This window comes from Pieris napi, chromosome 3, assembly GCF_905475465.1.
Source record: "Pieris napi chromosome 3, ilPieNapi1.2, whole genome shotgun sequence".
In the NCBI taxonomy this organism is placed as follows: domain Eukaryota; kingdom Metazoa; phylum Arthropoda; class Insecta; order Lepidoptera; family Pieridae; genus Pieris; species Pieris napi.
The window spans coordinates 3,444,677-3,460,583 of record NC_062236.1 but is presented as its reverse complement, the minus strand read 5'-3'; the positions used below and the strand labels follow the sequence as shown (position 1 = coordinate 3,460,583).

Here is a 15,907-nt window from a genome sequence, read left to right as displayed (position 1 = left end):
GTCTTAGGGTCCAAGAAGAGGTCAAGAAAAGAGCGTACCAATTCTTAAAAGGCTGGCAACGTACTTGCGAGCCCTCTGGCAATGTGAGTGTCCTCTTATCAGTTTGCCTCGTTACGTTAAATAAAATATATAACGACGCGTTTCATTGTGATTGGTCAAAAGTCCATTCCATTAGTTCATTTACACTTTACAGACTGGTGCTAAATCTTGCCTTTAGACCAACCACAATTAAATAAAACCCGCTATCGTTACATTTTATTATACATTCGTTGATCAAATTTTCATTTTGTATGGGTAACATGATATCGCGATTGCCCTGAGATAGGCCGACAGGTTGATAAGAATAATCGAATATTTTATGCCTTCACTAAACCTACCTTTACATCATATCAAACAGCAAAGTATGTTATAATTAATAATGAAGTATGTAAGTGTATTTAGTATCTTTCGAAATGCGATAGAAAGATGATGTGTCTGTAACTGTTAAGTTTTTATATAGTGTACCTACGCGGACCCGACAAACGATGTCTTGTACACACATTAAATACAAACCATTCTCGAACACACACTAAAAAATTCCGAATTACACATTGAAGATTTATTCTTATATATAAAGATAAAATATGTTGCCCTTGCATGTGCCATGTAACGAGTATGTTAAATTAGACCCAGAGAAAACATCAAAGATCCGGGCATCATTGAATATCGGGTTAGCCTTCTGCCCGTTTGCCGTAAAAAAAAATCATCGAAGCGATGTCGATCGATAGTAGAAATTAATACTTCGTTATAATAATTTGTGGTACTAAATGTTCTTATCTACTACTCTTTACTGTATATTTATCTTTTTTAAAGTGAATCGTATTTTCTTTTAAATGTGTAATACTCGCGTGTGTACAATAAAATATTTAAATTTCTTTACGTTAAAGTATCTTTTACACGTACTCCCCGTGGCAAAAGTTTCATTGTAAAGACCGTTACAAATTTCCACACATACCATACGATAAGTTTAGTAAGTTTATGTAAAAGTTTTAACTGAACAAGAACAATACTTTAACAGTATGCGTTTTAATGATTCATTCCTTAAAAATCTACAACATGCATTTACAATTGTTAAGTACACATAGTAATTATTTGTATTGAATTGACCTGTTTGATTGTGTTATTACTCATAGATATCTTATTTCAATGTTGAAACTGTAAAGTAGTTTATTAATATACAAGTTATGAAGAACCTACTATGCTATTTTTTTAATAATTTCACGTGTATAGTCGTTTGTGTTTTTGAAGTTAAAATGCCCCACAAAATAATAAAATATAATTCTAGATTTCAGCGATGGTTTGAGTCATTTTGAATGGTCCATATGTTACAGTTATAAGTAATTAAATTTCCGCCTTAATAGAATAGCAGTGTCAATGTTAACTGTATACTGTATAGTGTGTATATAGCTCTCTCGCTCTTTGAGGCCCTCTCTGTCACACACTCTGTTCGTCCTCGTTGTTTCCAAGCATTAAAAATAGTCCGATTTATTTCAGCAGTTAATAAATACAATGATTATTTACGTAACAATAGATTTATATTATGAAATGTCATAGAACAAAAATAATCTTTAGTTATTTTGTTAGTGTGGACTAACAGTTTGTGTGTGTTCCAAATTAACTAAATGGGTTTTGTAACAATTTAAATTACTTACACGTATTCTAATTGGGATCTTGTCGTGATACCATCCGGCCAATCAGGAAAGCATATGCGTCTGCAAAATAATTATTATATACAATCATTAAGTTCGGTAGTTTATATATATGAAGGCTGCCCGAAAAGAACAGGTCAATAAATATTTTTAAACGACAAGTTTCTTCAAGCGCCCTCAGTGGACGCTTTACGCAACGAAACCTGTGCATAAGATTAAGTTATAGTCGTATTATTAAGTTATAAAGGTTATATTATTTTATACTTCACCGCGATGTGTCAGACGCAAAAAGCTGATCGCCTATTAATATATAATTAAAACTGCAGAAATGACTCTAAGCCGGATAATAATGTAGGAAAAGTGTCTTAGGTGAACTTAAGGTTGATAATGGAAGAAAATGCAAGAGGTATTTTCCAACGTCCAAGATGTATAAGATTTATTAAATGCCGCGAAATATTTGTTGGCTTACTTGTAAACTAATTGAATTTTAAATTTGTACCCTTATAAGATTTATGGCTAGCGAAGCAGGCTGACGTAAAGTTCACTTGAAAACAGAAAATTTTAACGTATTTATTGTATGACCTTTCTTTCGTATGATATTATCCCGAGTAAAACATTAGTAGGTACTTTAGTCAATATCTTTTTGCGAAATTTATAAAACATGATGAAAACGGTAAAATTTAATGTCTGATAAGTTATTAAGGAGGTCTGATAGAGCCTCCGTGGAAGTACTGAACGGATGAAACGCAATAATAATAATATTAGCGTCACGAAGATGTGCAGCGTTTTTGTCGAAGAAAAGAGAGAGAGAGTAAGGGAGAATTAAGAAATTAAAATTATTTACGAATTAAAATTTCGTAAAGAGAATTTATGAAATATTATTATTTTATATTTTATGCAAAATAATTTATTGAAATCTCAAATGACGAATTCTAGATTAAAATGAAAAAAATTATAATTTGTAATAATGTTCAATATTTTAATTACAATGAAATTCATTAAATTCTTAACATATCTTCCTTTTCCCTCCCTCTAGGTCTCAGAAATCTAAAGTTATAAATTTGTATAAATATGAACAAGACTTAAAAATTAGTTTGCCAAAGAAGTTTCACTTCTGACGTCTACTTTGTACGCACGCAGTTTTTTAAATAACCTTATGTTTTAATTCTTATTAAACAGCTGTGAAAACGGCTACAAGAAACTAACAGTAAAAATAAAGACTACCAATAATTTCAAAAGCTAGAACCGGAAAATTTAATTTCAAAGCGCCTTATATTCTTCAACAACAATTTGACCAAAGTGCAATAAGACCTTCCACGTAAATATGAGAGTCCATTTAAACCCACACTACGACCGGGCGAGGAAAATGCAATTACCGGTGCAGCATTTTTTCATGCTTCCGAGAGTATTGGGAAAATGTGGCATGAAAATATCAGCAGTTTTTTTTTTTTTTTCAATTAATCCCTTAGAGCATTGAATCCATTATTTACATTGAATTTGTCACGTATTCCATATTGTTTGTGATTTTTCATCACACGGCCTGGATGAGTCAATGTTTTGATTGAAAGAAAATAAGTAAACTATCGTTTTATATACAAACCTGTACCTAAAAACGAGCCAAACGTAAAATTCAATTTATTTATTGACGACCCATTGGTCTAGTGGTTAGTAACCCTGACTGCGAATCCATGGGTTCTGGGTTCGATCCCCGGCTGAAACGAACATCGATGTGATGAGCATTTGGTGTTGTGCTTAGGTGTCTTGGGTGTTTAAATATGTATTTATATTCGTTACCTAGTACCCATAACACAAGCTACACCAGCTTAGCATGGGACTAAGTCAATTGGAGTGAATTGTCTTTAAAAAAAAAATTATAACGAATAAAAGTAATTTTCTCTCTCTCTTCACTCTCGTCGTTTATTTATTAATCTAAATAAAAAACTAAAGGAAAATCTGTGAACAGTTACGTACCTTACATTTCCATCTGGTAATAGATCAGTTTCAGTGGTGAAGTAGAGGAAATTGGGACTACTGACCACACAACTGATAGCCCAAATCGCGGCTGCTATCCCAAGCGTCGCGCGCTTCCCCAACCTCTGTCGGAGAGGGCTCATTATTGCTACGTACCTGTAATATTATAGACAGTTTTATACAAAGTTTAGGCTTTTCTTTACTTATTTATATGGAGTTACTGTGTGTTATATGCAAAGTAATATTGTTTAAAGGACACTCGTTGTAGCGCCGTATCTAAAATCCTACAAAATATCAGGGTTGGAGTTAGATGAGTAAATATGAGCAGGGGAGAAACTTTAACTCGAAGACCTCTACAATACCAGCTCGGTTTCGTACGCTATTTTAATTCTTCAAACAATATTTCTAAGTCTGGGAACTTTTTCTTTAAAAATGTTTTTATTTTAATGTAAAAACAAAAGGCACATTGCTTAAAATTCCATTTATGTAACAAACGTTGTTGATTGTTCCGAACATACACTGCTTTTCAACGCGAAGCCTCTCGGGAAATCGGGCTTATGGAAGCTATTTTCTTCTCTTAATGAATATTTAGCGTTGTCGATAATTCATTCCGAGGGGTAATATTATGAATTTTATTCTTTTATAAAATAATTTTGTAAATTTTTCTTATATAAAATAGGATCGGTAAAATAACTTTATTCATTATAATATCAAGTGATTAAACGGGATATAGATATTTGGCTTACACGATTACTATACGTTAATATAATTCCCTAGTGGGGGGACTAAATCAATTTTGTCACAACCATATTTTGTTATAAGTAAATGTTATTATTATAAAATAAAACGTTTTGTGTTATCTGTTAAATTTCTAGACTGCTGCTGACTACGCCCATTTTCAAACACCCGACAGCATTAAACATTATTATAATTAGTATCTAAATAAATTCATTTAAGTAGAATTTGAGTTTTTGTTAAAAATTTTAGTTTTCGATGTGTTTTCGCAGCTTTCGGTATATTTGGACACCCGGTATATCAAAAGCTCTTAACAAAATAATTAACAAGATACGCGAGCTACGCTAAGCATTTTGAAAATTCACTTGTTTTTCGCTAATTGCAGGAGTGGCAAGTCTCCCGTTACCTAAGAGCGTAATAAGTTACACAATTACAAATTACGTAAAATGTGATGAAATTAACATTTTGTTCTTAATTTTTGAAGGACTGCGAACTTCCGGTTTTTTCTACATTTTCAGTACTCTTCTTTTTACTTTGTACTCTATTTTTTTGATACAAGAATTTATATAGCATATAACATCGGCGTAAGTATACTTACATGTCTGAAGAATATAACGTAGGCATTATGTTTATCTCATCTTGTTCGTATTATTTAAATTTAAATGATATGTATATAAATTCTTGAATTCAAATGCTCATTGCCCTAAAAATTACGTCCGGCAATTAATAACAATAAAAAAAGATCAGTGGCGCTACATTCCTTTAGGTCTGGGCGTCAGATTTCTGCGTCTGTTTCATGATCATTTTTCAATCTAATAGGCAAGTAGGTGATCATAGGTGACCTTCAGTCTTGCTGACACACGCCGTCGTCTTTTTGGGTCTAAGACATGTCAGTTCCCTCACGATGTTTTCCTTCACCGTTCAAGCGAATGTTAAATCCGCACATAAAGAGAAAGTCCATTGGTGCACAGCCGGTAATCGAACCTACGACCTCTACGAGGGATGAGGGTCGCACGCTGAAACCACTAGGCTAACACTGCTCAATTAATAACAATACGTAATTTAAATAAAGAATTTAGTTTCAAATGTGAAAGAATGAAAAATCCTGTCATTAGGCAAAAACTTTATTATTACAGTCCGTAGATTCCATTTGGCTCATTAATTCTTAAATTGTTTTAAGAACATCAATTTATTCCAACCACTGTTTAATACTTTAATGTTTCCCCCTAATCTTCTATTAATGTTGAATCTCGGAAATGTAGTATTTTAAATTGTAATTAAACAGATTCAAATGAATTTAAGTATAATTATTATTGAAAGGAATTGAATAAGCAGCTTTCGCCGTTCAACGAAACTTGTTTGTCCGTAATAAGCGCATTTATTTGAAAAGATCCATCGCTATGTTTAAATTCTAGATTGTTTTTTATTTTTACGAGATGAGAATAGGGAGGATGAACTTCATCGTGAAGCAGTCATTTTACGATTTGGCATTCTGATAAGGAGGATGCTTGTAGTTTATTGTTTATCAGAATGCCAAATCGTAAAATGACTACTTTCGAATGATTTGAGCGTGACCGCCGCTGTGAAAACCGCTGTGAGAGTTCGAAAAGTGAGTTACAGAATCGCAAGGCTGATGTTATTTAAAATCGCAGACCAAGAACACGAAGAAGAGCAGAGAAGTACACTCCCCCAGAACATATGTTACATACTGTAAGTGATACGAAAATTTTCCATTCTTCATTGTTACTGAAAGGAATTGTGGCATGAGAGTTAGATTCTGCATATGTTTAATTGATAAACGAAGTACTCATGTCTTACTTATAGGTCATAGCATATTCTATGTCTTCCAACCCAAATTCTGCCGGGAATCGTACGCAAAACTATCACCTATACACCGCTATACACCGTATGCCTAGTATACAGGCATATATTGTTACAAGCCAGGGGATTTAAACACCAAAAATCTCTTGGAGGGTTTATTTTAAATTAATCAACGAAGAATTCATTACTTAAATACACCACATACGCACAACAACACACTTATAAATGCACAAAATATTGCCACTAATGATTTCAATTACGCGCACTTAACACTTTCACAAAATCTCATTTTAGCTTACGGAAAACGTTTATAAGTTGTTTCAAAGATCAAGAAACCTTACATTCTATAGATATGTATAACCGAGAAACCCTAGTATTTAGTTATTATCTATGAACCATAGATAATAACTAAACTAAACAGTAACCACTGAGCCTATTACTTTTCATTCGTCACTTAATACGATTGTCACATAACTTCCGATATAAATGTCAACTGTCTAATAACTTCTCATACATGACGCGTTCGACAAGGGATAATATTCTATTAGCGATGGCTATATTTTGGACTTTTGGAGGTTATATGACGAAATGTACCGGGCTTTATTTCACTGTTAACACTTAACTCAATGCCAGTATTACATTAGTTATGATGAAAAAAAAATTATTTTGGTGTAGGGTCAGGTGGGGTAAATGCGAGTACCATAACTAGATTGACTTGTTATTTTGTGGTCTTTTACAATTTACAAATAATTTTTACTGTGAATATTAAACATGTTTTAGGCTTTTGTTTGATGTAATTACTTATATTTAATTATGGATGATTACAGATTAACTCTCTATTGCATTTTCCCGGTGTAAAGGGGTAAATGTAAAAAATATGTTAAAATTCTAATAGTGTAGATAGTTACTAATCTGGGGTAATGGCAATAAAATACGCAAATTGAAATATACTTTGGTTTTTATTGCAACGAGATTGGTGAAAATCTGTCAATCCATTAGATTCAATAAGTTGTCAGAGTGTAGTGCAAGAAGTACTTTACGTGTATAAGAGATGCCAGCACTAGTTTATTTTGTGTGTAAACAATTAAAGTTATGGTATTACATTTGCCCCGTTCATGCATTTACCCCACCTGACTATATGACATTTTGAGAATTAAGTATTTTACGAAAATTACAAAAAGCGCGCGATACTTTAGTAAGCTAAAGCAGCGGTCGAATTTAGAATATTTTAATAAATAAGAGACCTTTATAATAAATAGACGTTAAGTGACAGATAGATTTGATTTCAGAAAAACAGTATAACGTTTCCATGTCCAAAAAATATCGTATTAATTCATTTAATGTAATAATTTTAAAAATAAGGACATAGTTGTCTGAGTATGCAAATCTACGCCGGCCAAAATCTACAAAGCAAGTAAGAAACTATATAAAAATTATAACTTACTCTCAAAAAATCTTTACTGAAGTACTTTAGACCATTTAAATGAAATTGAGATATTTAAAGATCTATCTCTGTATTTTGACACGTTAAAATCGATTAAAATGATAAACGTCCTATATTTCATGTATCACCATCGACTGTCATTTTTCATGCAAATTTATCTGTCGTAAGCATCATAGCTTTACGCCCCTTGGCTGTTTCACAAAAAATTTATTTTGCTGTTCGAGTATCATGTGGTATGAGTTATTCGTTGTTTTAAGTGTTCTACTTTCGGATATTTTGCTCCTTATAATACTCAACTATTACTCAAAGTAACATTTGAAATAAAGCTATTTAATAAATAACTTACTTTAACTCCTCATTAAGAGAAAAAAAACATTAATATAGGTACTAATAAAAGCGGTATAAATTATCAAAAATATTTATAATTTATTAAATAAAAATACGTATAGGTATGTTATCTAAAGCTGGCGGCTTCAACACATTTACACTTTGTGCTTGTGTAGTGTCTGTGAATAAGCGCGAGACGTGATGTCAAACTGAAACACAAATACATCACGAAAAGACTCTCCGTCTCTCTCGCGCTTGGTCAAGCTTATGAGTATAAAAGAGACAGTTATTGTTTTTCTTTTGCTACTGTTTATGTTGATCTTTACTGTTTTATATTATTATTATTTTATACATGTTGATCTTTTTTCAATCATTACCAGGGCAATCTCGTGAAATGGTGCACAATGTTTTTAATAATTTTAAGCATCTTAATAAAAACAGTTTAATGAAAAAATGTTATATTTAATTTGACATCAGATGCGACTGGGGTTTCTCAATACTGAAAGAATAGTTAGTGAAGTAAAAGTGAAGTGTGTTGAGCTAGATGGAGCTTATGTCGAAAACTGAAAAATTATTTTCTTTCACGTTCTTGGTCTGGCTTAGAACTTTTGGATCCACCCTCGTATGCACCTAATATTTATATGTATTTGACACATTTTTATTTATTTACAACCCACCCAACCTTACTAAAACCAGAGTGGACTAAAATGTATAGCATGGCAAAAAAATCATATTTTGAAACATACTGTATGTGAAATTGCATTAGTGTGAGTACTGTGAACCCGCCAGCTTTCGATAACCGACCTATAAAGACATTATTTTATACATATGTTATGTTTATGAAGCAGCAAAAAAACTAAGAATTCTTTTACATATTCTAGAGATTACCTACAGGTCCATAAAAAGGGAGAGCAGAATGTTCACTACTATTACGTGTACCTATGCAATGATATAATAAACATGTAAACGAAGCTAAATTAGAATAAAGTCGGTGATATATCCTTTCAAAATCATCAAAAAATTGTTAATCTACACTAATATTATAAAGAGGAAAGATTTGTTTATTTATTTGCATTGCTCCAAAACTGACCGGACCTAAACTTGTTTGAAAAATGTTTCACCATTAAAACCCATTTAAAATCACTGATTAACAAAGGCTGAAGTATATTAAAAAATAATGTGCGTAAGAAACCTTCGATCAACCCAAGGTGTGAATAAAATACTAATAACAATGCCTTCGTATATCGCGTACGGTGCGGAAACAATTGACAATAGAGTAAAGTGATGTACTACAGTGTTAAAATAAACATCAATATCTACGAAAATGTCACGGTACCACATATCAAACAATCATAATATTTTAATTTAACAGTCCATTTATCCAGGAATTCCATAGAAAATTATGCTACGGCTGAATTAGGTAATAGAACCGTAGAACCGTAGAGCTCAGCTCATGTGGTTTATAATGAGTTGATAGCAATAATTCTGTCATAATTCGTGTAGCATCTGAAGTATATAAAATTCTTACCGATCAATACTGATAGCCATGAGAGTAAGCACCGATGCAGATATGCTCAATACTGCAACAAATTGGCAGAATTTGCAGTAAAAATGTCCAAACGGCCAATCCGAGTACAGCATGTATGTGAAATTGAATGTAACATTCAATGTTGACATCATTGCGTCCGCTATTGATAGATTCACTGAAATAAAATAAAGTACTTTAATAATACGTTGGAGCAAAACCTACGACATTCATTTGTTATTTTGGCGAGTTACAGATCTGATTCATTGTTTTGGCAGTTAAGGTAGGCTAGAATAAAAAAACTGTGGCGCTAATATATAATTTACATAGTGTTCTTTAAAAACCTTTTTAACAATAAATATTTTATATATACAATCAATTTTATATATTTACTATGTATAATATTTATGTATTTAAGATGTGTGTGCTGAACAACGTCTGTCTAGTTCGCTAGTAAAAAAATGTTTTCTTTATCATTTTTCCTAGTGCCTAACCTATCCTTTGGTGAACCGGGGTGAGCCAGGGATCGAACCTACGACCTCAGGGATGAGAGTCGCATGCTGAAGCCACTAGGCCCACCGCTCTCTGATTAGATATAATTATAAACCCAATATAAATTTTATATAAAGTAAATTCATTCACATAAAAAATAATGCAAGCAAGCGACAATGGAGACATTACATCAGAATTATTTAAATTGTCAAGTTGAACAGTATCATATACTGAAGAGAGTTTCGCCAGCGAATTGATAACGTTTCTAGTCTGCGGGACGTTGGCAAAGTTAGTTGGTACGTGTTTAACGGGCCTTTGTGATAAATTAGTTTGTATAAGTAGCCACTAGATGGCAAATGCGAGGTAGCTTATAAAATTCAGTTTGAAAACGACAACTAGATGGCGAGCTTGTGAATAGAGCTTATGAAACGAGTAATGAAGTGGTCTACGTGATTTGACGGTTGTGAAACCTCAAACTTTCAGCTATAATGTTTTTGATTACACAGTCTGTCTGACTGTGTGTCAGCCGAGCCGTTTAAATTTATTCAATTTTTTATTCTGTGATACTCATGGGCCAAGGGGACTTAGACCTGTTTTGTGGAACGTCAATTGACCATAATTCTAGTTTCAAGAGCTAACAAAAAATTTTAATTGTTTGGCATGTCTTAAAATTTATGTGCCAAGGGGACTTAGACCCATATTCTTTTGGTTTCAAGAGCTGTCAAACCATTTTATAAGTATTGTCCTGTCGAAAAACTTGTCTGCCAAAGCGACTTAGACCCGTTGTTTAGAACGTCAATTGATCTTAATTCTAGTTTCAAGAGCTGTCAAACTATTTTTCTGTATGTACGTTTGACATAGTTGACCGCGCTCTTGACGAGATTATGACTTGATACGAAAGCCGATTTTGTTCAACCCTTAGCGCTGATGTCGTAAATTCATAATGTGATGCCAAAACTTAACATTGAAATCGGAATCATGATTGGTATCGCTATTGAATGTAAGTTTGCTTTGGCGTAAACCATTTACATATACCTATTATACAAAATGCACGTAATTAAACAATATTCAACACTAAAAAAAATCGGTTGTCTGTAAAGTCGGTTTACTGACGATAGTTGAACGTGACAACGTCATAAGAAAATACTGATGGAATGGTTGCATTTTTTTCAAAAGAAAATTTTAGTTTTATTTGTTTGATAGATATTTTGTATGGATATAGAGAAGGTAAATGGAAATCACAATTAAATTGATCAAGTTACATTTATTTGTACGCATAAATACAATTATGTCAATTTTTGTGTGCAAGCGAGAGCGCGGAACGAGTGCTCTCGCTTGCACTTCAAGCCTTAAATGGAACGCCTTAGAGGTAACGCCTCAGAGGTAACGCCGCATGAGTCATGTTTTTTCGTGCGTGCAGCCGGCTCCATCGAATTATAAGACGTTGTCACGTCAAAAGAACTGGATTTCGAGATTTATGGTCTGTTTTGAAATTTGAAACGCTGACTAATGTACATTTAGAATATCGCTTATAGACCAGGGTCGATAATTTTTTAAACCAAAAAAAATAATAGTAGGATGAAAACCATTGGAAATGGAGGAGAATTCCCCTTCCCGACCTCAGATCGCCCGTAAATTATGTTTCCTTTAATTTTTATAATATTCTCCTCTTCCAATGGGTTTCATCCCACTATTGTTTTTTGACGTGACAACGTCTTATAATTCGATGGAGCCGGCTGCACGCACGAAAAAACATGACTCATGCGGCGTTACCTAGCTCTGAGGCGTTACCTTGCTCTGAGGCGTTACCTTGCTCTGAGGCGTTACCTCGCTCTGAGGCGTTCCATTTAAAATTGACATAATTGTATTATATTTATGCGTACAAATAAATGTAACTTGATCAATTCAATTGTGATTTCCATTTACCTCCTTCTCTATATCCATACAAAATACCTATCAAACAAATAAAATTTAATTTTTGGAGTTTACTCCTTAAGAAACGATTTGAGTTATAAGGCCCGGTACGGACATTTTATGAGTAAAATCAAGTGTAACACGAAAAGTTGAGGCGTTATGTAGAAAGAGACAAACATATATATCTGTAGGATTGAACGTGTAAAAGAATGAGATGGAATACATTACACAGACTTTTCTATTTTGAATTCACGTTTTGACAGCCACGTTACAACATTGTCAGTGTTGACAGGTGTAAAAAATAAAAGCAGATTGTCTAGCGTGCCATAGGGTTTTGTCAATAGTAATGGTTAGTGAAATTAAAACTAAAAAGATTGTTAATTCTTATTCTTCTCTTACTATAAAGGTAACTTTGGTCACAGAAAGAAAATCCTATTTGGGCATAGATGATGTAGGTACGTTTTATTACTACTACAAACATTTATATTATAAAAACATATATTCTTACCACCTTTAGTATGAAAATATGGTCGACAGCCACAGAACATTATCGCCATCTTTGTTCTGCAGTGCATTTGACACAAGCCCAAACTATAAGCCTGGGACAGCAGCTAACACCACAGTTTATAAAGTATGGAAGTCGTTCGTGCCGTTTTGTATAGAAACCAAGATTTATTTTAAATAATAGACTCGTTTATTATTATTATTTATATTGTTTTGTAACATACTTTATGTAATACGCTTTATTGAAGTAATATAAATAATCCGAATAATTACAGATATATGTTTGTTTCTCTTATCATTTTAGCAGATGCGTTCATTTACCCTTTTTTTCTATTCGATATATATCATAATTATCGTTCGTAAGGAGTAAACTCCAATCGTGCGTCGTAGCTGACATACACACACTTTTTTTTGAAAAATGCAACCATCCCATCAATATTTTTTATGACGTTGTCACGTTCAACTATCGTCAGTAAACCGACTTTACAGACAACCGATTTTTTTTTTCACTTTTTATTATTTTTAAAGGCTTTTACCCTGGTCTATAAGTGTACTAGTTATTTATCTCTTGTATGGAACTAGGATTACATGATGTCATGTCACAACGATTACGTTAAACCTACATCAAACTATTTTTGTAGCAAGTAAAACTGAATCGCAAAATTCTCAGGAAAAAGGAAATTTTCGTCTAAAATAAACTCTTTTTGAACTTTAGTACTCCTGACAGGTATTTCTTGTGCTTGAATAACGGAAATTACTTGCCAAAGTCTACAATGTACTATAAAGAAGAAACAATAAAGAATTATTGATTTAATATTTAGCGCGTTTTAAATTTTGAGGTCCATTTATTTTAATAGCAGTTAATTACTTAAATGGCATAATGTATTTTCAAAGTCGTTCTATATTTAAATTTATTTCTTTGATCATTTTCAATTTATAAATTATTCGAGTTTGCTGGGTCTCAAATGTTTTACCTCATTGGTGGCATACTCTTAACTCTGTAAAAAGTTACCAAAAAGATTATTTATTTATTCAGACATTTCAGACGTTTATCAAAAAAGTCCTCAATATATTCCTATAAATTCCTCAGCCCTTGAGAATCACGTATAGTTTAACTAAAGGATAATTTTTTTTTAATATACAATTTGTTTCTGCACTTCTCGCACGCATCATGTTTCTTTTTTATTTCTTTTTTTTTAGTTTTTCTCTTTAACTAGGGTTGCCTGGAAGAGATCGCTTATTAGCGATAAGGCCGCCCGTTGCATCCCTTATAATTTTTATGTATTGTGTTTTTTTTATTTGCAACGAAGTGTAAATAAATAAATAAATAAAATTCTCTTTGATACAGAACATTATTCAAATATTTGCTGTAACTTTCAGCGTTCGGAATTTTAATAGACGCTGCAGGAATGTTTTACACATTGCGGAATATGGGGGGGGGGGTGGTAAAGTCGTACCTATCATTCTTGTAATCCTCTTCATCATTGGACATACATTACTGAATTTCCTAAATCATTTATCTATAGGCAAGTGAATACCTTCAACAACAGTTGAATAAACTTTCGTGACTACTAACTGACGTGAGACTGATCTTAAATTAAATTCGTAAATTAAATTATTATGATTCATGTGCACTTTTTTATTTTTCATGTATCCGTTATTAGTTTAGTTTGTTTTTTGTTCCTGTTAAGTTTCTTTTTTTTTTCTTAATAACTACATATATGTAATATGCACTTCTTGTCTAAGGTAGACATCTCATTTAATACATTTTTTTTCTTCCTTTTCTTACAGTGGTCTGGAAGAGATCGCTCGAAAGCGATAAGGCCGCCAGTTGCCCTCCTTTACATTTAATAATGTTAAATTTATATATTGTAATGCAACAAAGTGCAACAGTTTTACCGGGAATTGAATTTAGTCATTTGCAAACAACTCCAAAACATTTTTATACCGTCTCCTAGTAAGAAAAAAACTAAAATTTACTTAATTTTTATTCCTAACAGAATCAGAGTCAATTAAATCTAAATAGTTACTTATTAATTGAAATCCTGCCTTGCCAAATTGTTTGTCTTGCGATTCTAATGAGCTCGGAAGTCATATAAGTTCGATACGGGTGCAATAATTGTTTCGGCCTGGCTCACAAAACAACAACAACTTAATAGAGGTTTCTCTGGTACAACAACTATCACCCCCTTTAATCATACGTTTTAAATTCTCATAGAGAGAAAAATACAAAAAAGCTTTAAAAAGTTACTTATCAGCTTACAAAGGAAAAGTTCTACGCGTCGGCCTACTAAGATATATCGTGTAACAGTTTCAGTGACGTGTACAAGATAAGGCTAGACAAAGGTGCTCTACTTCGCACTTTCAGATACTAATGATAACATATGTCCTCTTTTGTTAGACAATTACGCATCCTTAGAAACAAATGATACTCGCTCCAGGACCTTAGCTATTCCGAGAACCGGGTGAACTATACCCGCTAAACCACTTCAGGTAGTTCCAACACGACCGCATTTAAGAAGCTCGGTTAGCTAGTTTATTCGTTCGTATCCCAACGTTTCGAGTGTTTACAACCGCTTACGGAATATATTTAATTATTGTATAAGATCACTAACTCATAGCTTATACCATAATATCAAATATTAATTACAACTATTACAAGTCTTTTGGGCCACTACTACTAGTTAATCAGCCTTCTTGGCTGAGAAGCCAGGATTTTTCCCGTATAACCTCAACGCCGTTCCACAACTGAGCGTTTTTTAAAGCAGTTTCTGCCGCGCACCATCAAAATGTGTGCCGATTGAAGTATTTCCGAACTAATTCGACGTAGGGTCCTTCAAGAATCTTTTCTCACCAATTATTAACCAATTTTTAAAAGGCAGGCAAGGCACTCTCGAGCCTTCTGGCATTGAGTGTCCATGGGCGATATCTCTTAACATCAGGTGAGCCTGCTGCCCATTTGCCTCTGTTCTATAAAATATAAATTTTTGGGCCGGTTTTGTTAAGATTCTTTCAAATAAATTCCTGTTCTACAAAGTTTAGTTAATATTCGATAAAAAAAAATGAATGTTTAAAAAGGTTTTTATTATTTTTTTACAAAGTGCGTTATGACGTATCAAAATATCTGGTTAATGAAGCGAATTAAAAATAAATAGATAAGTAACCGAGTAACTTAAATTATGAGTCAATTGAATTATTAGTGAATTAAAACTATTCCATTCCATATATTTTAAAAATTTAACAAAAAGTTGATATATCTAACTATTATTGTGGAGGTCAAATAAGTCGGTATCTATAAATATTTTAAAACCTTACCAAGAAAATAGTTTGTCACACTTCTCATACGTTTATTTGCTAGAACTATCCATATTACGACGAGGTTGCCCACAGTCGAAACCACGACCATACCGGCGAAAAGCACGGTCCAAAGAAGTTGTCGCCACCATGGTAAAATGAATGATTGGTAAACCTGAAAAAAAAACTTAC

The 15,907-nt window shown here is 32.9% G+C and overlaps 1 protein-coding gene across 3 annotated transcripts in view; it reads right to left on the bottom strand.

The window, feature by feature from the left end:
- Positions 1 to 15,907, bottom strand: part of LOC125063669 (tachykinin-like peptides receptor 99D) — a 90,408-nt gene that overhangs the window by 4,539 nt on the left and 69,962 nt on the right. For all 3 annotated transcript variants that reach the window (XM_047670235.1, XM_047670236.1, XM_047670237.1), the window contains exons 3-6: positions 15,737 to 15,890; positions 9,515 to 9,689; positions 3,660 to 3,815; positions 1,692 to 1,751 (exon numbers count right to left, since the gene is read on the bottom strand). In XM_047670235.1, the coding sequence (XP_047526191.1) occupies positions 1,692 to 1,751; positions 3,660 to 3,815; positions 9,515 to 9,689; positions 15,737 to 15,890 (545 nt within the window). The remainder of the gene's footprint in view (positions 1 to 1,691; positions 1,752 to 3,659; positions 3,816 to 9,514; positions 9,690 to 15,736; positions 15,891 to 15,907) is intronic.